This window comes from Coturnix japonica, chromosome 11 (genome assembly GCF_054131305.1).
Source record: "Coturnix japonica strain WE chromosome 11, WE-NBRP24, whole genome shotgun sequence".
NCBI lineage: Eukaryota > Metazoa > Chordata > Aves > Galliformes > Phasianidae > Coturnix > Coturnix japonica.
The window spans coordinates 25852495-25878194 of record NC_140673.1 but is presented as its reverse complement, the minus strand read 5'-3'; the positions used below and the strand labels follow the sequence as shown (position 1 = coordinate 25878194).

The window sequence follows — 25700 nt, the reverse complement described above, 5'->3', positions numbered from 1 at the left end:
TCAGGAGTTCAGCGGTGTGCTGCCTCAGAACGGGGATAGTAAATAGCTTAAAAATGGTCCCTGAGCTTATTTATAATGGAGGGAAGCAGGAGGGTTCTTTCAGAGGTATCTCATTGAGAAGGAAAAATAGCCAGCATGATCCTCCATGTGAAACTGTTCCTCCGTGTGATGGTTTGGGTTGGAAGGGTCTCCAAGGATCACCCAGTTCCAGTGCCCCAGCCACAGGCAGGCTGCCAGCCTCCATATCTAATCCCAGCTCAGAGCCCCATCCAACCTGGCCTTGAACACCTCCAGGGATGGATGGGGCATCCACAGCATATCTGGGTTATGAGGCCACATTCATCCACCTCCATACTCCTGTGCCCCAATGAAGACATTACTAGACATTAGAGAGCCCCCAGCGAGCCACCATGGATCCCTCCTCTTACCCTCCTCATCTTCCACACCAGGAAACCTTCTAACAAAACGCTCTCTTGCAACACTTCCAAAATTTTCCCACTTTGGCCCAGGCAGAAATAGTGCAAGAACAACCTTGCTCAGGGAAAGATGAGTGTTGTCTTGTGGTTGGAGCACAGGGTTAGCGGTCAGGGGCTGTGGGTTCGCATTCCAGCTTGGCCACTGAATCATTTTGAAACCTTCTCCAGTCACTTTGTATCAGCACCAGTTGGTAATTTTCCGTTGGAATGACTTTCTGACAGAAAACATGGCTTTACAAAACTGGTATCTTTGTGCAAATCCACTTTCCATCGGGAATACCTTCCATCTCGACAGGGCAGGAAAGGACATGAAACCCACACTGAAACATTCATTGTTTTCCTGCGTTAGTCTAAATGTTTTGCTTTGAATTGATAGATTTAGAAAACAAATACCACTCTCCTGGCAGTAATTCCAAGTCAGCTCATTGCACCGTGGGAGTTTGTGCTCTCATGCTCTACTTCACGCCCCGGGAGGTCTGCACCTCCTGTAGTGGGATGCAAATGTCTCTCCTGAGCTGTGCACATCATGATCTGAGTCAGACCAGTCCCGGCATGCAGGACCCGGCCCATGGAAAACGTCTGCAGCAGAAGGGACTGGTCTGAGCAGGGAAATGGGCCACGGGGAGAAAGTATAAAGAGCACGGACACAAGCTGTTTCACGTTAGCTCAGTGATCCAAAGCAAAGTGCTGTGAATGTGGAGTTACCCACATGTTTTGCTCAACTGAGAAGCAGTTAAATGAAACCCAGTGAAACGAACCCAAGTTTTCTTCTATCCTTGACAGTCAAATCCTATAAACTCTTCTACAAACACACTGTGCTTCAGTTTATAGCTCTTGCCCTTCCCCCCACCCCCCCACCCCCCCAAAAGTCTCTGTTCTTTACTGTTCTATTCCAGAATCCTATTTCACCTATTTCATTAAAAACAATAGTTGTGATTTCTGTCCTCCATGCCTTCATAGCCAGCTGACACTTCCTTTTAATATATATAACACTTGTTCTCCTCCCACAGTGCATTTATACACACTTCAAACCCTCTCTTGGCCTTTGTTTTGCCAAGTTAAATATCAACAATATACAATGTCTTTAATGACAGCAGAGTTTGCACTACCCAATAAGCTTTCACTGTAGTTATTTCTACCAGAATTCATTTCTTTCAGTATCCAAGTGAGCATAGCACACCACCATGGATAATGTTGACAGTAATGTCTTGCCATTGACTCATACAGTGGTAATAACAATTCCCTAAGCACCCTCAGTTACACACTGAGATCAACATCACTTTTTTTATACTTATATCACACTGGTATCTCGATTTTTCCAAGTCTTTTTCCTCCAAGTCATAACAAAAAGAAGAAGAAAATGAATTTGTGTTGCATATCAACTGCAGAATGAGTAGATATGTGTGCAGAGAATCTCCTATGACTCCAAAATCCATCTGTAGACCTGAAAATATTATTTGGGTTTATGGGTTTATGTACTTCACATGGAGCACAAAACCACTGTAGTTTTGCTTCAGATATTAGTGCTCCAAATAACCTTCCTTTGTTTCAAAGATTTTGGCCGGGTTCACTTAAAAAGTATCCTGTTACTTTTCTATTTGAGAGTAACTAATGAAAATTCCCTGTTAGATGTGCTTTCTGAGAGACAGGAATGATCTTTTTCTTTCTCATCATTACCCAAAGCCCATATTTTAAGCCACAGAGCTACTTCAGGTAGCGTAAATCAGCCTTGCTCTGATCTGGCCTGCAGTCCTTTCAACCAGCATTGCGGAACAATTTAGTGTTTTTAGATGACAGTTGGCATCTTTGAAATATTCTCTTTTACAGAACTAGACTAGATGTGACACTTGCTGGAGAAAAAATCTTGCATAAATCTGTCTAAAAAGACTCACTTAATCATATTACTTCACTAGCAGTGGTAACCTTTGAGGGCCAAAGTCCAGACAGGTTGAGAAATGGCACATGAGTACATAAAGGTGACAATTCCATTAACTGCAATCAAATAGGAAGGTGAATGGTGAGATAAAGACAAATGACTTGTTCTACAAAGAAAAGAAAATATGTGTGTGAAGGGGAAAGAGACAGAATGAAAGAGGCAGAATGAACACTTTCCAGTCTTGTCAAGGAAATAAAGCTCCACTCCTGATCCACTGAGATCCACACGAAAACATCTTTCTGCCTCCCTGAAGGCAAGATTTGGCCGAGCACCCCGGGCTGCTGGTGAATGGTGGTGTGAGCTGTTGTGTCAGGAGCACGTGTGTGCACAAGAGCAATGTCCCTGCAGAACACTGGGCAGACAGTCTTGCCTCATTGCCCACCACAGCCATACCAGAAATGCAGATACCAGCCGACCTTTGGATGCAACAGGATCTTTTCCAATAAGTAGGAAAATGGCTGGTGCTGCATCCAGTGACTCAGAATTCTCAGATATACCAGGCAAGATTTATTTCGGTCCAACCCGTGCCCCAGAGAATGAACAGGAACAGCTCTGGGACTTTCCTTTAGCCCCTAAATCAGAAGGCATGGCTACGTATTGCTAACTGAAAGTACCACCACAAGAAAATAAAAGCTGTGCTGGTGTAGTGCCAAAGTTTAGCACAGATGGAAGAGCTTGTTGGGAAATGTTCCTACCCGGTATCCATCAGTGAGGCCGCAGATGGCATCGATAGCACTGCTAAGACAAATTCACATCACCCAAGTTTGTTTGAGGAAGAGGAATCCTGAAGAGAGCAGCCATGCTATATTTCTGCTTTGCAACACTAAAATAAAGCCACAGAGATCTGTTCTCTTGTAAATCGTTCTTAAATTGATGTTGAAGGAGAACAGAATAATATATAATCCAGTTACATGACAACCTTCTTTCTCTTCTGCAATTTCCTCACTTAGATACGGTGTTTTCAGGAATTTCTATGCCAAAAAGCTCATCTAAAGCCAATTCATTTAGCAAAGCAAAACAAGCAGATAAAGAAATTGCTTTATTCACAGCAGAACTGTAAAAGGATTGAATCTCTCAGCATTCAAAAACTCTGTTTACTTAGATATTGATTAATACAACAATTGAAGGGAAGATGTATAAGGAACCATGAAGCATACGTTTGCTTAGGCATTTTATACAGGCACCCAAAGTGGATTTAAGTCTCGTTCTTAAGCAGGACAATACTGGATTAGGAAACTGAAGTTGGGAAGTGCTCTGGATGAAATGCTTTCGGAGCAGTCAGATCAGGACAGGGAAACAGGGAAGGGAAAACCATCTGCTACATCACCAGAACAAGGGACTTTTGAGTGGAAAGCTAAACGTTCTGAGAAGTGCACCATAGGAAAGAAAGGAAATTTCCTTTTTCCTGTTTTTAATAGAGATGATCAGTTACTCTTACACACTACAGCAGCCAAGAAGGAAAATCCCTGCTTTATGCAGCTCAAAGTGTAACTAATAGAACAATTCAGATTTCATTAATCTCTGACCCATGCTTAACTTTTGGGTAGCTCACCTTCTAATTCAAAACTCAGCAGCTGATATAAACAAGCATGTGAGATTTCAGGCTCCTCCACAATTCCAGTCTCTTGCCTAGGCCTGTTCCTGCCTGCCCTCTTGGCTGGATACCCAACACCTTTATTCCCAGGGGAGTCAGCCTTCCAAAAAACCACTCGGCACTCAAACCAGAGCTGCTGTTTTCCTAATGCTCACTGCAGGCGAGATGGTTTTGGTCTCTGCTACCCAACATTTGAGCATTTCAGAGAAACTGGGGATTTTTCTTTTGAAACCACACTGACGGTGCCATAAGAATAAGTGAGGCTGTGTGACACTGTGATTGTGGTGGGAAGATGGGATGACTCCCTTGCTGTACAGTGGTACACAAAGGGAAAACACACATACCACGTCCTTGATAAACTTCCCTTCTGTGATGTGAATGCTGAAATTCTGGCTTCAAGTCATGTTTTCGTCAACTGGCTCCTCCCGGGAAGATTGCCAGGCTGCCATAGAGCAGGGTCGGAAGAAGACACCCCCACCAATGCTTGGACAAGAAGTCCAATGCTGCAGCATAGCAGAGGGCTGCACAACAGTCCTTGCACACACTTATTGCTGCAGCCGCTCATGTTGCCAGCATGAGAAGATATCCTGTTTGCTCCCCAGGTTCAGACTGTGCACACAATGCACAACTTTACCCTCTTTGCACACCCCTTTGCACTCAGTGTTTCCTGAGGGCCGACTATGACAGTGCAGCCTTTGCCTGGTGGGACAGAAGCTTCACGGCAGGTGTGGGCAGGCAGGTTGCAGTCCAGGAGCAGACAGATGGCCCAGCTCTGTCTGGAGGCTCATCAGACATCTCCCCTCACAACCCATGGCAAACCCAGATGTGCAAAATCCTGAAACCACAATCCACTGAGCTGGAAATGAATTTCACAAGCCAAGCAGTGAAAATCTCACGAGCTTCTTAAATTTCACAATACCTCAAATCTCATGAAAAATAAGTAGCAGAGGTTAAATATTTTTCTGCAACAGCCTCTCAGGAGTTTTGAATTGAGTATGACCATTGTATGTGAAGTAGTTCATTACAGAGGGGATGTATCATAACGATGCCAGAATCCAGACAGCACAGAGAAAGGTAGAAAATGACTCTGACCCTTTAAGCAGCATGTCTTGTCTGCTTTCGTGGCTGTGATTTCCTACAAGAGGCAGATCCTATTTTGCCCTTTGAATTCAGACACTTGTGAACACGGTCACAGGAGTTGAAACACAATCAGCATCTGCTAATTTGTGAGGAACGCCGCTGTCTGCTCTGAGGGTAAGGTTGTTAAGTGGAATCTGCTCTTTCAAGATTATAAACAATCCACAGCCCTTCTCCTTAACTCACTGCAAAGTGCACAAATGACAATAATCTGAAGTCAGCACTGTCATCTTTTAGAGCCTGAAATTCAACAGAGGCTCATGCAAGTACATAAAAAGACATTTGTAGGGCCATAAAGCCACCTGCACGTTGTACAGAAAGCAACTGAAGAGCACTAGATACAGGAATAAATTCACCATATATGTAGATAGTTGCAATGCATTTATATTATTTCCATGTTCTGCATTCAGCCCAAAAGAAATCGCTAATCATTAAAAGATGATACTGATTGCAGACGTTATGCCCCTAGGGAAGAAATGTTATAATACAGAGCAGATTCAGCCCTGTTGTAGTACTTCTGATTGTCATGGAATTACACCGTTGCCCCACATCTTACCCCACAGTGATGCAATTCAACTTCAAAGGGACAGTTATGGGGTTTCCTCCTGACCCAGGTGAAGGTTCTGGAACAAGCAAAGTCTGTAAGAGAGACAGTTTGAGGGATGTCTTAGTCTGTCAGTTAGGAACATTCACATATTAGAATATGCCACAGGATTTATATTGTAACATCCTGGATGTTAGTATTACTTTTTTTCCGTTCCTTACAGATATATTCTGAGTAGGTGCTCACCAGAAAACAGGGCAAATAGCAGATAAATACAGCGACACAATTAGAGGCAGCTGTTAGTAGAAAGATACTGGGGATCCAGATAGTTCTGCCTCATCTTTCTTGCATAGATCTACACTCTGAACTAAATACATTGCCTGAGCTCGTACTGTGTGATAACAGAATGTCTGCAACACTCAGAACCCTGGAGGAAAGTATAAAATATTAATTCTCTGATAGTTTATGTGGCTTCAAGTATTTTAGGCAGGACTAATCTCACACTTGTGAGATTGACACTTTGCATGACAGATGGAAATCAGAACGCACACAACGATGCTCTCATTGGTGTTGAAAACTTCTGACTTCTGTATAGAATCAGTGAAAAAGAGCTGTAACACTTTCCTCCTCCAGGGGCCAACCTGCTTTTCTCTGAAACAAACAGCTTCACAGGTCATGGCCCAGAAAACAGGAGTTTCCTCAGCAATTCCTGCCTACGTGAACCAGGCAAGTGGGATGTTGTCAGAGAACCCGGGGAGATTATTCCATACTCTCTGCAACTGCTTGAGCTGCCAAAACAACATGAAGCAGATGTCCAGGTTCTTGCCCAAGGCTTCCTAGGAAATTAACGCTGTTTTGAAACCATATCAGAGACAAAACTACAGAAAGATACTCAAGGTTGGATCAGGAAGGAAGAAGAACACAGTAGCTTTTGACAGTGCTGGGCTGGTAAATGACATGGCCATTGCTGAGTGCTCTTATGAGGCAGAACATCCAGCGTATCACATGTACTGACACAATATTAGAAAGAGCTAATCAACTATCAAAGGTACATTCTAACTTTCCTACATTCCCTGTCTACGTTCTGACACTGAGATTTGACAATCAAGAGCAGGTAGCAACAGGATGAGGGGAAATGGCTTCAAACTGGAAAAGAGTAGATTTAGGCTGGATATTAGGAAGAAATTCTTTACATTGAGGGTGGTGAGACACTGGAACAGGTTGCCCCATGAAGCTGTGGATGCTCCCTCCCTGGAAGCATTCAGGGCCAGGTTGGATGGGGCTGTGAGCAACCTGGTCTAGAGGGAGGTGCCCCAGACACACATTTTTTCCCTTTCTACAGCAATGAATTGTGATGAAGCAAGACGAACATTTGAGGAAGGAAATAAAATTGTAGCTGTACTCCTGTTTTAGGCTATTTCATGTCTGATTGTTTTCAAGAGCAGGACGACGAGACTGGTTGTGTAACTCCACCCTTGCAAAGAACTGCCAGGATCGTTGTTTATGAGCATGACCCAAACGCCAGAACAGCTTCCTTACCTACACAGTGTTGCAATCCCAGAAATACCGTGGGATGTCTTCACCATCTCCTTCCCATCAGCACTGTGCGTGCACTGAAAAGAACATCCTGGGAGATGCAGGACTGAGAAATCAACATGGCGGATAATGATCCCATGGCTGCAAGCACTTCCCTCGATAGAGTCATGGCCACCAAGGGTCAGCTCAGTAGCTATGAAGCAAGTCTGCAAGCAGGGCATGACCCCATGCTGATGGGCATACAGCAAACTGCATGTGCAGTTTGTATACATTCATTTATAATGCTATACATTCAGTTCTAATGCTATAACTCAGTTTTCTCCATGTTATCTTAAAGTAAACTGAAGATCTGGGGAGAGAAATGAAGCTTTCACTGAATGAAATGAATTTTTCAGAACTCAGCTCCATCCCTCCTTCATCACCTATTACAGTCTAAATGACAAGTGCCTTGCTTCAAGTTTATATGGTATTTTTTCCATACCTTATCTCTTTAAACTGACTATCATCTCAGTATTTAATCTAAAGCTAATATGTGTGCATTCTTTTTTGCCTTAAAAATTCCCATTGAAAAGTCATTTACTCTGCACCAAGATGCAGGAGGTCAGCTTGATTTAGGAGAAAAGTATCCATTACTCTTGCTTCGCTTTAATATGTGAGTGAAAGGAAAGAGATCTCAGATAGAGCTGATATGTCTGATTGCCATCCTGTTGGAAAATATGTATGCTTTAAATCAGCTCAGTGATACTCATATCACTGAGTTTCTGATGTTGCTGAAAACTGACACCAACACCACCATCTGAATAGCTTTACTTTTTCACCCAAGAACCATTTTCCCCTTTAGAATAAACACCTCCAGGGTTGAGACTTCAGCTGCTCCATCCTGAGCTAAAGAACTGTTTTTCCAAGCTGCTGCCTGTATTGGGCTTCAAACCAACACTGAATGAATGCAAAGAAGGAAGCCTAATACACAGCAGGCTTAAATATATGGAGGGTTTGGGGTTTTTGGAACATCAAACACTTCACAGTAGAAAATATTTGCAATTTGGTATTGCAAGCATTTCCCTTCCCACTGCAAGGTTAATTTATCATAGAGGAATATATTGTTCTCAGACAGTGTTTTCTAGCTGGTGGTGATCCTGTTACATTAACTTGTTCCCAACCAGAATAAAATTAAAGAGTCACCCGTGGTGAAGGTTGTCTTTGTGAAATTGCTCTCTCTTATATCATGCCCCTGTTTATTTAAGGAACCAACACAGACATTGAGAGTAAGGCTAAGGATCTCGGAGGTTACGGCCTTTTCAAGGTACTCTGCATCTTAGCAGCAGCCTTTAAGTGTTACATCTTCATCTGAAACCTTTTGCTGCATTTATTCCACAAGACTGCAACATCTATCCAGAACCTCTGACCACAGAGGCTTACTGGCTGCAGGTCCTCCTAGCACAGCTTCCAGCAATACATCCTCAACATTTGCAGTGTATTTTGCCTTCAAAAACCTCACTGGTTCCCTGGGTTGAGTAACAGTGTTCTTACACCCACTCAGTGTCCTTAATATTGGCTAACAGGAAACAAGGGGACGAAACAAGCTATTACTTCTGATTCCTAAGGCCTTGAATCTTTAAGCTGTAGATCTATGTGGGTATCTGCTCTTTGACAACACTTCCCATATTGTGTTTCAGCCAGGAAGATGGATGCACCTTAGTAAAAGTGAGTCATTCACTGAACCTAGGCCAAACTCTGAAGCAAATCTGGGCCAGTTTATTGCCTCGGGAGGAAACCTGGTTTTTGCATGAATTAGATGTGAAAATAAGCAGAGCCTGACTGACATCTTCTCTGAATTCCATCTGTAAGGGTAAAACCCAGCGGGCAACAGCCTCAGGCATGACAAAAATGAGGAGGGGAAAATGAGGCTTCCTGCCTCCCCTCCAAGAACCAAAGACAGTTACTTGAACTTCATGTAAACTGTTAATTATTCATATGCTAATTATCCTACAGAATGTCCTATACATGTAAATTGGAGTAAATACGCTTACATTTTTCCTGCAGCCTCCAACTTTTGTTCTACAGCAAAACAATTCCAACTTGTTACACCAGTTCTTTGGCCAGGCACTTCCTACAGCTCTGTTGCTAATATTCCCAGCTCAAACTGCTCAATTGTATTTCCCTACAGAAATTTCTGCGCCGGTTTCTAGTTGCTTTAATTCCATCACAGATCACATTCTGTTTAATGATAATTTGATTTTGCATTGCAAGACCCAGACGTACATTAGGAGGTCACAACCTTTCCATTTATCTCTTAAAGTAACTATTTTTTCCCCAAGTTCCATCAGGTTAAAACAGTTAGCAATTTTTCTCCTTGAAGCGTCCCTTCAGCTTAGCCAAGATATATAATAGATCAGTGTAGCTACGAATGCATTACAACATTAGTCATCAATTAGTTTTAAACCATCGCAGTAATATATCATTTATCTAGCTTGCTGTAGCACTATTGTGAACATTTAATTTTTTAAAGGCATCTTGATTTTTTAACCTGAAGGCTGCATCCTCCTTTTGTCTCCTATACAGACATCTCCTTAAGGAACAATAAAAATTAGATTTGTTTGACCTGCACTCAGGGTTCTTTTAAGCGAGATGGATTTTAATTGCTCTGCCTACTCCACCAGACAGCTTTTATGCAACATTCCAGACATTTACGCACTGTCTTTCCCCTTGCTGTAAGCAGGTGTGTGTGCCCACAAATGCCTGCGAAGCAGCTCTTACTATTCATTTCACATCTCTGACAGTCCTCTGGGAAACTGCTTTCTCTGAGGTATCATTGGCATCAAATCAAGGGCCCGACTCAATGCTACTTATTTCTCCCTAATGCCATTTTCTTTTAAGACTCAACCTCTTGAGTGGATAATTCTGGAAGATCTTTGCTGAGCTCCTTCTGTTTGTGTTGCCATCATCTATTGCACGACTCATCTCGAAATCTCCTGACAGCAAAGATGTGTACAGAGCCTCTCCCAAAGTTCACATCATCCTTCTACCGTTTGCATGCACTTGACTTACATTTATGGTCTGAAAGAGACTGAGTATAAACGAGGCAAGGCTGAGAGAAGCATGCCTATGCCCCAGACATCCAGTATCTTGAAGCATCTCTAACTTCAAATAGAAAGTCACGCGAGCCAGTTATCACAGCATTGACTCAGGGCTGAAACACCATGACTGCTCTGCCAGCTCAAAGCAGAGGCAACATGAGCTCACATTTGCCCACAATGAACCTATTTGCTCCAGCTGCTCCAGCAGGGAGAGGAGAACTTCATGTTGAGTTCTCTCCTTGTTGATTCTCCTCTTCCGCAGATGATACAATCTGACGATGATGTCCTTTGTCTTTCCTCTTCTTCCCATTCCTAAAAAGGAAGATTTGGCTGTCCTGTGAGTTACCAAATCAGCATAAAAAAATGGGCCTCCTAAGCAGTTATATGTGCCTACAGCTGGTTCTGTTCTGCTCTCTGTTGGACACACACATGTACTCAATTCTCATTTGTGCTGGATGTCTATTAAAAGAACAAATCTGTGAGTGAGGAGGGTCCCTTTTACCATGTCACTAGAAGTGAAATACGTAAATCTCCTGCATGCTGAGGGAGAATGTATGCTTAAAATGCTTGGGAGAACAGCTGTGAAAAAGAATAAGCTGTTTGTATTATGCTGCACAGCGTCATTGATCCAACATGCTAAGCTGATCCTCATGCAGTACATTGTGCTTGCGTTACACTGCCCACTGCTCCATGTGTGGGTTGCTCAAAATGCCCAGCTTTTCAGACTGCATAAAAAAAGAAACAAACTTGGCTTCTTCCATCACAATATAAGCAGCGTGGTTCACAGCAGCCAGGAAAAACTGGATTGGAAAGAACTATTCCAGCAAGGGACCCTGGGCAGCAGGCAGAGGTGAAGGTCATGGAGAGCCTGGGAGGCACTGCAGGTATCAGAGGGGCTGCCTGCCTTTCCTGTGCTGGGCAGCCACGTTATGGACTGGAATCATCATCGTATCTTTATCCTCCTTTAATCTGCCACTCAGTCTCAAATCCACTCACCTGGAAGACACCTCAGAGTGAGACCAGTGTGTGATGATAGGGGAACTACGAAACACCGAGATAACATTAATGGTTCTACAGGAGACTAACAAATGAAATTCCATTTCACTTCTGAAAAACAAAGCAGAATTGCTCACTTGACCAACAAACAGAGTACAACATCAAAGTGCAACGTACAACTCTATGTAGCTCGAGGCATTCTTCTTCTACCTGCCCACCTGAGCCAGCACCTGAACCCCAGCATAGACTGTGCAAAGGGTTTCCCTCTGGACAAAAAGGACAGGCAGCATAACATATGAAGTGCTGATTATGGCATCAATGGAAGAAATGTAGATGCCACACTGAGAGAAACCTTAACAAACTTGTACATGATTTAGAAACTGTGAGTACAGCAGTGACATCGTGACAGAGATGGGAGCTCCAGTGCACTCAGTTTGAAGATGGTCACATATTTCTTTCCTTTCTTATTGTTTTCTTCCTTGGGCTTGTATATCCATCAATAACACACCACATTATTTACTTCTCTGACAGAGGTACTGAAAATCAGAACCTATTTATTTAGTGCCAAACAAAACCAGAAATAAGACCTGGCTTCAATACTGCAATGCAGCACCTCTGAGGACGAGGTGCAGCAGGGCTGAGTGCTCAACGTTTGTAATGTGCACCCAGGGGTCATATATGTTCAAAAAGAATCACGTTACTTAGTTTCATTGGGTATGTCCAGCTCATCTAGAGTCCACTTAAGCCTTGGCAAACCTCTAACTCAGAGTCTTAACAGAAGTATTAATGCAGACATTCTTTTATATTGTCACGTTTCATAACAGCTCCTACCTTTGCAACCTAATACTTACTCTTGGGAACACACAGAACTATTGACTCATGACTGGACTGGGGTGCCAAAAACTCCCAAATTTTGAGTTGTTTGGAACAAGAGAGTTTGCTTCAGACCCATCCACAACAGCAAATTAAACACAAGTCATCATCTGTGTGAGTGTCATTTGCAGCATGTCCAGAGCCTGGCGTGCGCAGACATTCCTTCTCCAGTAAGATTTACAGAATTTGCACATTGACAAGTATTGAGGTAAAGCGTGGTCCAAGGGCCAAGTGCATAAATTAGCCCCGTCCCCTCCCTGCAGTAAATTACACATATACACACTGTAGGTTGGCTAACCATGCTTTTGGCAACTTGAACAAGTTTCTGTGAGTGCGTGTTAACAGAAGGGGAGTTTGTGTCATGCTCATGCATTTACATTTTCTTTTCTAAGGCTTGGTCACAAGGAAGATGTTGTACATCATTTTTCCCTCCATTCACATCAGATGCTGGATTAAACAAAAAATAAAAAAAATAAAATAATGGTTGTATTAGAAGTTTTGGCACGTATTGCACTTTCACAGCAGAAATGGTGTCACTTGTAGATTGGGTTGGTTTAAATTACGCAGGTCAGTATAAGGTCAGCAAGAAGTGCTGGATTAGCATCCTCAGAGACTGGGGTCCTAACCTCATTCACAAAGCAAGTCCAGATCAAGAGGCGTCAATTAAAGCTTCACGCTCAACGCTTCTTCCATAGAAGACAGCTGTATTTCCTCAGGTAATCCAAGTGCTCACCTCTTCCTTGAGCCTCTACTTGAGCAGCAAACAAAATGACCAGCTGGCAAGATGGAAAGGGGACTGACACTCCTTCTTTAAACACTGTCAAGTTGTTCCATGAGCTGCAGATTTGCAGTAGTCCATGTACCTGTGAAATATCTGAATCACTGTCTTCCATGTGTCAAAACGATGCCATTTCTGGGCTGTTCCATCTTCCTCCCACAGATTTTCCACATTTTAGGTAAATTACATGGCCTAAAAACCCAAATATGTTTTGCAGATCTGACTGGGTCTTGATGACTTCTAAAAACATCAGACAGTGAATGCTACCAGGAAACCCACATGTTGCCCCAAGGGATGCAGTTTGCACTCCAAGCGTTCAGCTTTCAAACTGGATTATCTGTGGCAAGGCTTTTCTCTACGACTCGAAGAACCAGTAGAATTATTTTTAATTGAAGGCTGAAAGCCTCACATAATCAGATGACAGAAGAACTGGGGCTTTCTGACAAATGGAAAACACCAAATGATTTTAGATTCAATCACAAGAGAGCTAAATGCTGTGTATAAGACTCCTCCTGAAAACAAATCCAAGGAAATTCAACCTCCTGCCAGGCTTCTCACTCAGCCTAAGCCATCTTCTTGCATAATGCCCTTGTATCCCATCTTCCAAGCTGTCTGATATATCTGTTCCTGTGAGTTGAGGGTCAACTCCTTGCAGAATGTCTTTCCTCACATCAGTGGCATCCCAGCACTGTGGCATTCCCCAGCATCCCATGGAGCAGCTGGAGGCTGTGCTGCTTCACACAGTGTGCTCAGGCTCTTCCTACCATGTCTCCAGACCATTCCAAGGTCTCTTATGCAGGGTGAAAGAGATGAAGAGCAGAAGCCATTTCAGGAGTATGTGATGATTTTGGATAGTAGATCAGAGCTCAGTTTCTCACCTTAGGCCCCGTGTTCACCTTGTAGCAAGCGGAACTGTTGTTCCAGATATGAGATCCAAAAATTAGTTCATTCCAGAAATAAAAGTGTCAGGAAAGGTTTTCTTCCTCCTCCTTTCTAAAATTATGTCCAGGAAATGAACTGATTGCTAGGGGCTGTCCTTGGGAGTTGGCAGAGCATCATGAAGGGCAGCAGGAAGGAAATCCTGCATGTCTGTCTGCCAGAGCATTCTGTCCTTTCCTTTTGGCACTGCATGCTCAGCCCTAGCATGGAAATGAACAGGAAGAGAAACGTATATTCACCTGGAGAGAAAGCAGAAGCAATGACAAATGAAGAGGACTGTCATTCCCCAGCCAGCACAGGATGAGGTGCACCACGCAGTGAACCCTGTGAACTCACTGGCCCCCAAGAGATGGCTCTGCCACTCTGTGCAATAGGGGACCTACTTCCCAGAGCACCACTGCCTCCTACAGCATCTCCCTCCTTGGCTTTGTGCTCCTGCCTCTTCCTGTGCCTCATCTGCAGAGATTTGCTGCTTCACCATCCCTTCCCTCCTCTGCAATTAGGACTGAATGCCATTAATGTCCCTGAAATACAAGCCTGAGTGCAGTTCCCAGACACACGGCCCTGGAGACTTTTTTCAGTGCACACCACGTATTAAAAGAAGTGCTTTCTCTTAAGCCATTCTGTCCTATTCCCAACTACAGAAGAACCTGGTAGCAACCACAGCAAACTCGCAGTAGGAAAAATAATATCATTAAAGAAGTATTCAATGTCCACAATAATCCCTTTTTCTACAATTCAGCAGAAATGCAGCTGGCACAGCCCAAGTATAAAAACCAGTCCTTAGAGCATAGCGGAAACCCCGGACAGAAAATTGGGCAAATTCCAGAGTTTCTGTTTCTGTAAATAAAAAATGTCACAGGGAGAATATACAGAGGGTAATGACGTGAAGGGCCATCAGGAAGTTCAGGGTCTGGTCGCAGCCCCAGTTGCAGACAGGTACATTCCCACTTTCCATCTTCAGATTGAAAGAAGAGATTCTTTCTCAACCTACTATCACAGAACAGGGAAGTAAAAGGTGGGTAGGAGAACTGGAACAGAATTTGTTGTAGCAAATTCAGTTCCTTAGGGAAAAAAAAACAAGCTGAAGTGCCAGTTTCAGAGAAGCCAAGCGTGCAGAGACTCAGAGCCTGCTGTAAAATGTCAGGGAGTTCATATCAGGAATGCAGGCTATGACACAGAAGGAAGCATTGGGCATCGTTGTGGAATAAGCTGACACACAGGTGGAGTGGGCTGGAAATACCAGTAGAGCTGCGGGCAGGTATCGCAGCAGGTGCACTGGCAATGAGGATGATGAATACATTTTCAGTTTGGCTGGTGATGAAGCAGGAGTCCTGCTGACTAAGAGTGAGGTGGCACAGACGGTGACTGTGAGATTGCGCTGCTGCGTCTGAACGCCGTTGGGACGGACTCGGAAGTAACGCAACCGCTGAGAGCGTTATCTGCAGATCTCGGCTGATTCCAAAGCTTTACTGAAAGCCAAACCCCCGCCTCAGCATGACACTGCTCCACAGCTCCTTGATGTGGCACATTCACCAGCAGGTTCAACCCGTAATTCATTTAGTCGAGTCAATAGGACAAACCCATGCGGGAACAAATGAGTCACCTTGTCGTGCATCCCAAAGCTGCTCCCTTGGCATTCCATGGGGGCCTGCCAGAGATCAGGTCCTTCATCTGAAATACCAAACCCTGTCTCTGCTTTGCTCCACAGACTCCACTTATGTGGACATGCCAGACGATGTTTCCTAAACACCCAGACATCAATGGAGACAGAAATACTGACAAGAATCAATGCAGAGATATGTCACCTTGACAAATTTAAGGTACTCCATCCCCGGTGTGCTTCGGCAGCTTTCACCTGTGGCTGATTATATGATTTGTTGTAGCACAAGGCTATGAAAAGGCTGGTTCAAAAAGAAAAAGAAAAAAATAAAAGCTGAAGAGAAGCTGAGGTTGTCATACTCAGTAAAGTAATATAATAAACACCTATCAGGAGGGAAATACATGATAGATGCCTCTGGCAGTAAAATTCCTAAGAGCAACATGAGCTACAGGTTACAAGAAAAAAGACGAAGACGTAAAGAAGTACAGATTAATTTGGCCATGGCAGAACAGCAAGAAAAGCAGCTGGTTCTCATATTTGTATTGACAAAAGTCTGGCTGACTATCAAATGTACCCTTCCCACCCAGTAATAGTTTGGGCTTGAAGGGAGCATAAATATCCCCTATCATTCTATATCATTAATTACAATTCTACTGGGTGTCCAAATGTCAGAACATCAGGATCTGAATTCCAACATGACGCGGTCCCAATCATTTAAAAGTAACAACACATTCTGCCCCACTGTACTCCCCTTACAGTTCACGTGGGGAGAAGCATGACCTGCCATATGGAAAATATCAGTCGGAATAAAACATTTGTATCATACTTCAGGAGTCATTCATGGTCTCCCAATGGTATTTGCCATAAAATCAAGTAAAGGCAAGGTTGTTTAAGCACTATTAAACTCAGAGACTGTGAACGGATGCCCATCTAGTTTTACTGCAGTCTGGTGTAGTCTTTCTTAATGCAACACGCACGTTTAGCAGACTACAAATTCCATGGATGACTTCAATAGAAGTGGGAGGTTGTGCTACCAAAGGAGAACGCGAGCCAAAGATGTTCTATTATCCATGTCCTATTAAAGGTCAGAGAGAGCTCTTACCTCAGTTCTATAATGTGACCAGAAACTTAATTGAAAATACACAAAAAGGTTATTAATAAAGGTTATTAATAAAGAGATGAAGCCACAGTAAATTTAATATAGCTCACAGGAGGACTTTTTCTAGAAAGAGAAGATTATATAGGTAGATAGATAGGCCTTTAATTAAGGTGTATTGCTGAGTTAAGTGTAAATTTTCCAAGCAAGCACGAAGATGAAAAACTGGTAATTGCTTCCAATTTCTATTATAAAAATCAGTCATGTTCATTTTGCTTCCTATGACAGCCTTACTCAATTCTAAAGTTCATTCACTTAATTGGAAGGGAGATATCTCAGTAAAATCATAAGGAACTGAAGAAAGGGGCAGACAGATCGGAAGAACTGAACAAACAGCACTTTAAGTGAAATCATTTAAACCCCTATTCCAAGATCCTCAATAGATTGCTTGCTGCCCTCAGGGGATATTTATTATCAAAACTGAGTAGGAAAAGATCAGGAATTAGGTCACAAAAAAGTCTCAAGCGGTCTTACTGAAAACTGAATCTTAAGAAGACCCCATTTCTAATACTGCCTTAATTTTTCCATGTCTCAAAATTAGGATAGACAAGAAACTCAGATTTCCCTCACAGAGACCTCTTGCAACAATAGAATGACTCGGCTAAGGATCACCAAAATGTACCCATGCATAAAATCCATATTTGCTTCAACCATGTTCTTCTCTTGCACATTTTCACAGCTCAGAGTTCAAATAGAGTTTCATACCCTTCTTCATGCAACTCTTTTGGCATTAATTGACCTTAATTAATTGAAGGACCTCAGAACAAGTGCCCTACACATGCAATGAATCTTTGTGGGTTTGGGAGTTATCCAGTTCCTTGCAGGGAAATGATACTTGGTAAGTGGCAAATAACAAGTGGGAATGATAAGAGAGAACATTTATAAGTTATAGTCCTGGAGAATAACTTACAAGTAATTCACAAGACCAAATACAACCTCAGAATCACTCACTGACTACTTTTGAATAGCAAATCTACATATCTCAGGTAAATTGCCTCTAAAAAGATTAACTTGAGGGAGGTAGATATTTAATTTTCAGTGTGAATATTCACACAGCTTCAGTGATATCTAGAAACCTGCCAGCCCCTCTTCTCCTAACAAAGACTTACACAGGACAGCTGTTTCCACATCTACTGTTAATGGATAAGAGCTATAATTCTGTAATGATCATCAACAAAAGAGCACTGAATTTTAATCTTCCAATGCATAAATCTGAACAACTGCACCATGAATATATTCCTGGCTTGGGCAGTGGGTTCTGCTGTGGACAAAAGCACTGCCAGTGCTGTGCACAAGCCTCAATGAATGTCATTTAAACAACCACTTGCAAAGGATCCACAGCAGAAACACAGCACAAGTGGGGAAGGCTGAGGCAAAGCACTGATAAGTAGCACAGAGATAAAACTCTCAGACATTTAATGATGATACAGAAATTACAGATGGTTTTGCTCTACCATCTTTGCTCATTGGAGGGAGAGGACATGGGACACTACTCCATCATTAGAAAGAGAAGGTTAATAACACTGTAATGATAATAACTTAGAAAATTCAAAGTAATCGCATTGCGAAAGCATTTAATACTTTCAATAATCAAACTGGTGAGCAAGGTTTAACCAGTGAAACAGCAAGGTTAGAGTAATTAAAATCTCAGATGTTATGTTGCTAATAGGAACAACTAATGGATTATCCTTAAACAATGCAGGACTAAATCGAAACATTCCTCAATTAAGATGAAAGGAATGAGATCTCCACACGTGAAGAACATTAAAACTAGCAACAACACTTTTTTTGTCTGTCAGAGGGAAGCAAAGATAGGGCTCAAGAAAGCACAGGGAGGATTAGGGAGAACAGCAGACAATCGACAGTGAAACAGAGACAAAGCTGGGAACATAACTATAAAGTGCTTGAGGAAATCCCTAAATCCATCGGAATTACAGCATCTACAATGACTTTTCAGTTTTGTGGCCAGTCGCACTGTCAGAAGAGTTCTGTCATTTGTGGGAGCGAAAATAGGATCAGGTCTCAACTGTGGGATGTTAAAAAAGCTTTGGTGAGGTTTGAAGTCGTTTCATGAAAAATACCTATGGTAATTATCTAAGACAGAGATAGCAGCTACAAGAAGGCCTTAGCCATGAATGCAGAGCAAGACACTGGAGCTGAAGCATTTCAGCTGCTCCACAGTAAGCAGGCACTTGGAGAGAGCAGCGCCAAGCAATGGCAGCAGCCAGGCTTGCTGCATGCTTTGTTCTTGCTTCTGTTGATGTAGCAAGGCAACTGCTGGCGGAACTGCATGGGGAACTGCATCACTGACACAGCACAATTCCTAAACAAAAATGTGTTTAAAAAGCATAATAAAACAGAGTGAATGTGTCTATGCTCTTTAGCCCACACTATTTCTATCGTCTAAACTATAGCACAGCACTGCAAATGGCTGCACAGGTCCCAAGAGGAAGCAGTAACCTCCACCATAAGGGCAGGAAAGCAATCCTAAGAGCAGAAGGAACTTCTTAATGCGGCCTTATTGCTTTGCTTTTGTTTTCAGTGAATGCCAAAAATGCTGTGAGCTAATCTCCTATATCCAAGTGGGCATGTGATAGTTGGACTTGATTATCTCAAAGGTCTTTTCCAGCCTTAAGGATTCTATGACTCCACAAATCAAGGGTAAAAGCAAGCATCCAGGCAGTCATCCCAGACTTGTTGAGATGGTGTCTTAACACTTACCTTACTCTTCTCACTGACTGTGAGGGAAAGAGCAAGCACATCGATTTGGCACTAAAAACAGCTTGGATAAACCTCCACATTTGCTAAGAATTAAGCCCTAAAAAGAACTTATCTGGCATCTGAAATAGAGTAGGATGTGAAAGACAAGCAAAAGTTGAAGATATATAATAGAAACTCCCTTTGCTTTCAGTAGGGAGAGTAGATAAGGTGTAAGAAGGACCGAAAGGATCTGTGTTATTTCAAGGAGAAAACATCCAGGATTCATGTTCAGAGAGCTGTTCTGAACTGGAAGTACCCCACATCCCTCTCTGTGCCAACTTCTGCTTCTGCCAGTAAAACGAGTCCTTACACTACGTGGCTATTGTGCAGCACTTCTAAAAGGATGCAGCATAGGCAGAAAATGCAGCTGTGAAGATCAGCTTCCTCACTCCCTCTTTTCCTTAATCCTTTTGCTTGTCCACGTGCCCTGAAACAAATGTGAAGCCTTACATCCCAGTGCAATCATTCTTCACTCATCCCCTCTCCTTACACCTCCAGTGAATCTTTAAGCACTACTAGAAAGGGAATAACACCAGACGAGGCTTATATCGTTACAAAGTTTGGCTAAAATGATCCTAGTAGCAGCTAGCATCCTTTTCTTAAGGTGGGTATTGCATGACATTGCAGGGCATTACATGACATTGCAGGGCATGGTATCTACAGCAAGACAAAAACAGAGCAACAAAGCACAACTGACCCAATAAAAGATACAACCCATCAAAAAAATTAGTTTTCTTTCTTGGCAAATCTGCTGCAACTGCCCAATGTTTGGAGTTTTGATAGAATATTTTCTCATTCAGAAAGTGACAATATATCACACATTTTTTACCAGTCTTGTTCAAAAAACCTGATTTTCCATTTTTCTTACTCTAATATAGGCAGCAAAATAAGTTTCCAAAATCAACTATTATGCAACAATAAGAAAATAATGTAGAACATTGTTGCAATGTGGTAATAAATCTTAAAAATCTGTTCTTTGTTAGGGCCCAACCCAAAGCCCTGTAATGTCTGTGGAAAGACTTCAATCAATTTTGATCTGCTCTCATAAATACAGCCATTAGTTCAGACCGAAATGTTGACAGTGCTTTACTTGGCCTTTTCACAAACAAGCATCAGCAGCATCAGTGGGACTCAGCCATGTGCAGGCGTGGGCAAAAAGCGAGTGCACTGCTGGCATCAAGTCGCTGTCTTACATAGCAAATGCTACCCTGAGGTGAACACACCAGCAAACTGCCAGTTTGCCCAACTGATTTGCTCCCTAAATAACAATTTACAAGCACCAAGATGCCAAACATCACTGAACGATGTTACGGCAGGAAGAGGGCAAAGTGCAAGCTGAGACCTTGGGGCAGATCCTGCCCTTCTTTGCTGTCTAGCTGTACCAATCTCTTCATATCACAGGCGTTACCCTGGAATTATACATTTATCAGTCTTCTGAAACAAAACAAATAAAAACGAAACAGCCACCAGTAACTTCTATACTGCTCCTTAAACCCTTCCATTTTGACCCACCTAAATGTATAGATCGATATAATGCTGTTTCTTAAACTTCTAGCCAAATTAACATTATAATATGAAACTGAAAGGCAGGAGTGATTTGTGCAGTCACCACCATTCCAGAAGACACCCTGTGTAAGTAGTTGTACGCTCTCATGGACAATACATAGGGTTGGAGTCCAGAAGCCTGAGCTCATCTTTCCCCTGACATCCAGTTCAACCCTAGGCAAACCATACAGCTTGATCCTAGACCTACTGAAGTCATTGGCAAAGGTCCTTTTGTCACAACAGCACAGGATCAGGGCTTACATCTCTCCTCTCCTCTTGTTGAAAGGTGTCTCCAGGGTGAAAGTGTGTGAAGTGTTTCAATGATTTAAAGTACTGTGGTTATCATCCAGCAACTCTTATTCATGCCTGCTAATTTTTACTTGTGGGACTAGATCCATTGGCTCCATAGTCGTCATTCTTTCTAACACTGCTAGTATTATTCATAACACATCTAGTTTTCCTGCGTGTTTTTATTAATTTTAATAGCAGAATATTTTTAGCATCACATTTCACATGTTGAATAGATGCATGATACAATTAACCAAAGAAATGTCATAAGAAACACAAAGAAAATATTCTTATTACATTTGGTATTTAATTGCCCCCAGTTTCTCTCCAGTCAAATGTTCTACTGCTCACAAGAAGCTTCACAGATTGCTTCTGCTGTTTCATGCCTTTTTGTGAGTCTAAGTCAACACCTTCCTCAGCCCGGTGGTGCTGCCATGCTTTGTAGATCCTTCCCTGGATTCTCAAAAAGCAGTAAGATGAGGAAGGTCCAGAACACAGGAATGGATTTGGCCAAGTTTTCCAAGGTCAAATTTTATGACTGTGTAGCCCAATTATTTTTTCTTGCACTATTCCAGGAGCTGGAATTGCTAATTCTTTTGCCTATCATCTGTTCTGTGGTTTTGTTACTTCAGAACGAGACAGATGCCTTCCTAAAGGAAAGAGCCTTATGGGGCAGAGGTTTGTGAGTTTGCCCATAGGTTAGATGCATCTCTTTTTTTCACTCTAAAAGAAACAACAAAGAGCTAAAAGCTGCTACAAGTGACATCTATAAAAGAAAGAAAGTTATGAAGCCACTTTATGTCCATGGGCATGTCTGGAACAAGGTTAAGAGAAAAACTGCTAGCATCCATTTATTTCCATGACTGGTTTCATACAAATCAGGTTTTGTCCCACCTTTTATGAAACACAGCCCTTTGCACATGATAATGTATTGGTATTAGCCTACATCTTACCTAACTTTAGCTAACATCAATCAGCAATCATCCTACTTTGTAGGGTACTAGGAAGTGGTGTTAGGAAACAACTTCAAAGGGCAATCCACCTCACCCAACAGAACTGAGACCAGTGGGATGACTCACACTCTCAAGAGTGCCTGCTTATCCCCATTGACAACAGATCAAGAGCTGGGTGGCTTCCTTAGCCTGAACCTTAAGCTGGGTGAAATGAATCCAACTCAGATTTATACTCAACATCCAATTCTGCTGCTTCCCACAAGCTAAATTATTTTAGTCATCAGGTGCCTTACTCACTGCCTTTTGCTGGTTTCTTGGAGGAGCTGACTTACGGAGTAAGAAGCCTTTCCTACAAATGAAAAGGAAAATGCTTCTTGTGTGTTTAACTTTGCTTCTTTTAGCAATGTACTGCCGGCAGTATGGCAAAGTTTGGGTGTGGTGAGCTCTTTATATGCAAGAGAAGCTGATGATGCTGAAGCCAGAGAGGAGATAATTTTTTAAAGCTGCCTTGCAAGCAGTTGGCCAACCAGACATCAGATGGATCCAGAAACTGGCCAGGTTTGTAGCCAGAGCCATGTTGGCTGGTAGACTAGAAATCAGCACTTTCCAAAGAACATAATGGAAGTAGATACCCCGATCCTATGGAACTTCAGCATCTGGTGGGGGCATCTGATTCCCCTCCGGTCTTCTGAAACCCTGAGTGTTGGAATTTAAAGATGCAACTAATGGAACTCCTGGTGACTCAGCATGACTCAGCCCAATTAAAAACTGAATCAGGCTCTCCAAATATTCCCATGAAGCTCTTCCTCTGGAGACTTCAAAGTGCATTACTAAGATTCAAACTGCTGGTAGGTAGGATAATCCAAGTGGGATAATCCAGTGATGGTATCAATTCCGGCATGACGCACTTCTCACATGATCACGGACGAGTCCATTTAGAGGTAGATTTTTCAGAGAAAAAAAAGGTATTTAAGACATTTAGATAGAAATACAATAAAAATTTCATCTTGACAATCTTATTTCTGGAATTCTATACACTGGCGGCAAAGTTTTATATAAAGAGCATTCCTTTAACTATTTCCTACCAGGGGGTTCCTATAATAAATACCTACCTTCTACATTTGGGAACTAAGCTTTGCTGCTCAGTCAGATCTACGGTTTGAACAATGTAGCCCTAAATTCATGATTTTACTATGAACCTGCTATTCTTTTCATAAGAAAATGGTAAGAGGGAAAGCTGAGCAGAACTGTGTTACACCTTCTATATTTGTTGATGGAACTACAAAGTCCACAAACAAATACCACACAAAGTAGCTATATACTTTTAGGACACATCTAGTTCCTTCTGAGGACAACAGTCCCCCTTGGCTTGGGCTGAGCCCTCATGCAATGCTCTTTGTTGCAAAGTAAGAATGGGCAAATCAAAATTGAGAAACATTTTATAGTTGGCAGAAAGTACATCTGTCCTTTGTATTGCGTAGGTTAAGTGTAAACGTCATCACGGGATAATACCTGGGGAACTCTGCAAACACTTGCACAACATCTAGACAATGTGGGGTGTGCTTAACCCACCCTCATTGCACAATGGTAAACCAGAAGTCAGCAACTGAGCTGTAGCAGTGTCTCAGTGCAGCACAAGTGGCTCAAGATCCTACTGCTCCAAGAACCATCCTGGTGATCTCTGACAGCCCCTGAAGATCCTGCCCACCCCTGATCTACCGTGGGGTCACATATATGACGCAAACTCAAAATAACATGCAAAGTGAAAGATCATTGCTTTTGATTAGGTTTGCCCTCTGCTGTGGCTAAGCTGAGGACTGCAGTCTCTCAGGCTGCCATCTAGTTGGATTCAAAGCAATTCATTCAGTAGAAAATGCAGAAAAAGAAACAGGAAAAAATGATATGAGGTTTCCATGGCCACTGGGCTGTACACTTTCTTCTGACCATTATCACAAACTCCAACACTTGCCAGTTTGCCATACAAACAAGCAACAGATGTCAGAAGTGATGCTTGTTTTTGGTAAGGATTCATTTCAGATGCAGCGCAGGCAAAGGTACAGCCCAAGCTGCAAGTAAATCACTTGCTCTGAGCCCAAGCAAGTAACACATTTTCAGCTGTGGGCAAAATGCAAAGCATAGGCGTCCAGACTTCTAAACGCTGACCTGAGATTTCTTCTTCAATCATAATTCCAGTATAAGTTCCCAATTATGTTGAACTTCTAAAGCTCATGCTCTTTTGTGATGGTTGTCAATAATAACATGACAAGAGTAACAAAGTGTAAGGTTTACCAAAGGACCAACATTAAAAGTGACCACATTTGTTGGAGAAATTGCAAAAATGTTGACTTTAATATTCTAGAACAACAAAGAGAGGACACAAGTAAATGAGTTCTTCTCATCAGTGTCACTGGACTGCAAAGCAGACTGCCCTGAATTCATGTATGATATATTCAAAAGCAACAGGTGGAAGTGCAAGTGTTCTTTCTTCTTCATCCTCCTGTGTGCTTGGTCAGACTATCACTGTTACCTAGACAACATAAAATGCTGCTTAAAAGGAAACGCTCTCTAAATTGTTACTAACCACTGACTCTCTATTTGCTTCCCTGTTATTGTCTCTCACCCTGTTTCCCTGTTTCAGCTCCCACATCCTGCTCTGCTTTGGAGGAATAGCTGCATTCTGCACTTGCTACAAGGCCTTCTTCCCTCCCTTTGCTGTTCTAGACAAGTTTAACCTGCTTGCAGCCTTTATAAGCTTACATCTGAAAGGGTTTGTAAAGGATTTCATACCTCAGCCCAAATTTGGAACACAAACTGAGGACTCTGCTAAACGAGAATCTCAGGGCCATCAAGTTACTGTTCCTGTAACTCCCACTTTTGTGCCAAAGTGTAATGGATTTAGAAAAGCAAAAGATGTTTCCTTACATACCTTTGCTGACTGCACAGTCTGCAGGAACCGCAAGCTACTCAACAGTTAATAACAACAAGGTTCTCCCTGCAACATTTGGTTTGAAAGGACTCCCGAGCTCTGAGTCATTGCACAGTTGATTTGAGCTTAACCCTAATAGCTCTGTTATGCCGCGGCTTATTCTTAAATCTTCTTGGAAGCAGGAGAGTGTCAACAATAAACTTGTAAGGTTTAACGCACTAACACCAGGTAAGCTGCATTATCTCAGTTACAAGGATCAGTCCAGTCCTTTCCACTACATCACAGAGCTGTAAAGCAATGCTGGAGCAGAAACATGTGCCTGCTGGTATATGCCTGGAGAGGTTCTGGGAATTAATTCTGCTTTGCAGAACTATTCCAGTTATTCATGTGACTCAGCGGCTGAGACTGGGATCTTCCTGCACTCACATGCTGGCTGCTGATTCAGGCTGGTTCAGCAGCATGGGGCAGGAGAGGCACCTTATCAAAACAAAAGCCCTCTTTGGGACAGGCTCATCTATGAGTTGCAAAGGAAATTTCCCCTGCATGACCTGCAATGGTCTGGTTGGGCAGAAGCAGAATTTAT

General features: G+C 42.5%; 1 protein-coding gene and 1 long non-coding RNA gene across 29 annotated transcripts in view; both read right to left on the bottom strand.

Annotated features, from left to right (window-relative positions):
* FGGY (FGGY carbohydrate kinase domain containing) overlaps window positions 1-25700 on the bottom strand; it is a 264789-nt gene that overhangs the window by 108716 nt on the left and 130373 nt on the right. For 14 of the 28 annotated variants that reach the window (XR_014932893.1, XR_001556977.3, XR_001556979.3 and 11 more), the window contains one exon: window positions 5700-5782. The exons of 13 other annotated variants lie outside the window; for them this stretch is intronic. Coding sequence is in view for 4 of the 15 variants with exons in the window: in XM_085511841.1 (XP_085367967.1) it covers window positions 5700-5782 (83 nt within the window). In the remaining 11 variants the exon portion in view is untranslated. Of the gene's footprint in view, window positions 1-5699; window positions 5783-25700 lie in introns of those variants that run through there. One more of the 28 variants, XR_014932899.1, reaches the window with a different exon arrangement.
* On the bottom strand, window positions 21406-25254 carry LOC146759076 (uncharacterized). The gene is made up of 2 exons (XR_014932914.1): window positions 25118-25254; window positions 21406-23098 (listed from the first exon to the last, which is right to left on the bottom strand). It is a non-coding gene; the product is annotated as an uncharacterized LOC146759076 (long non-coding RNA).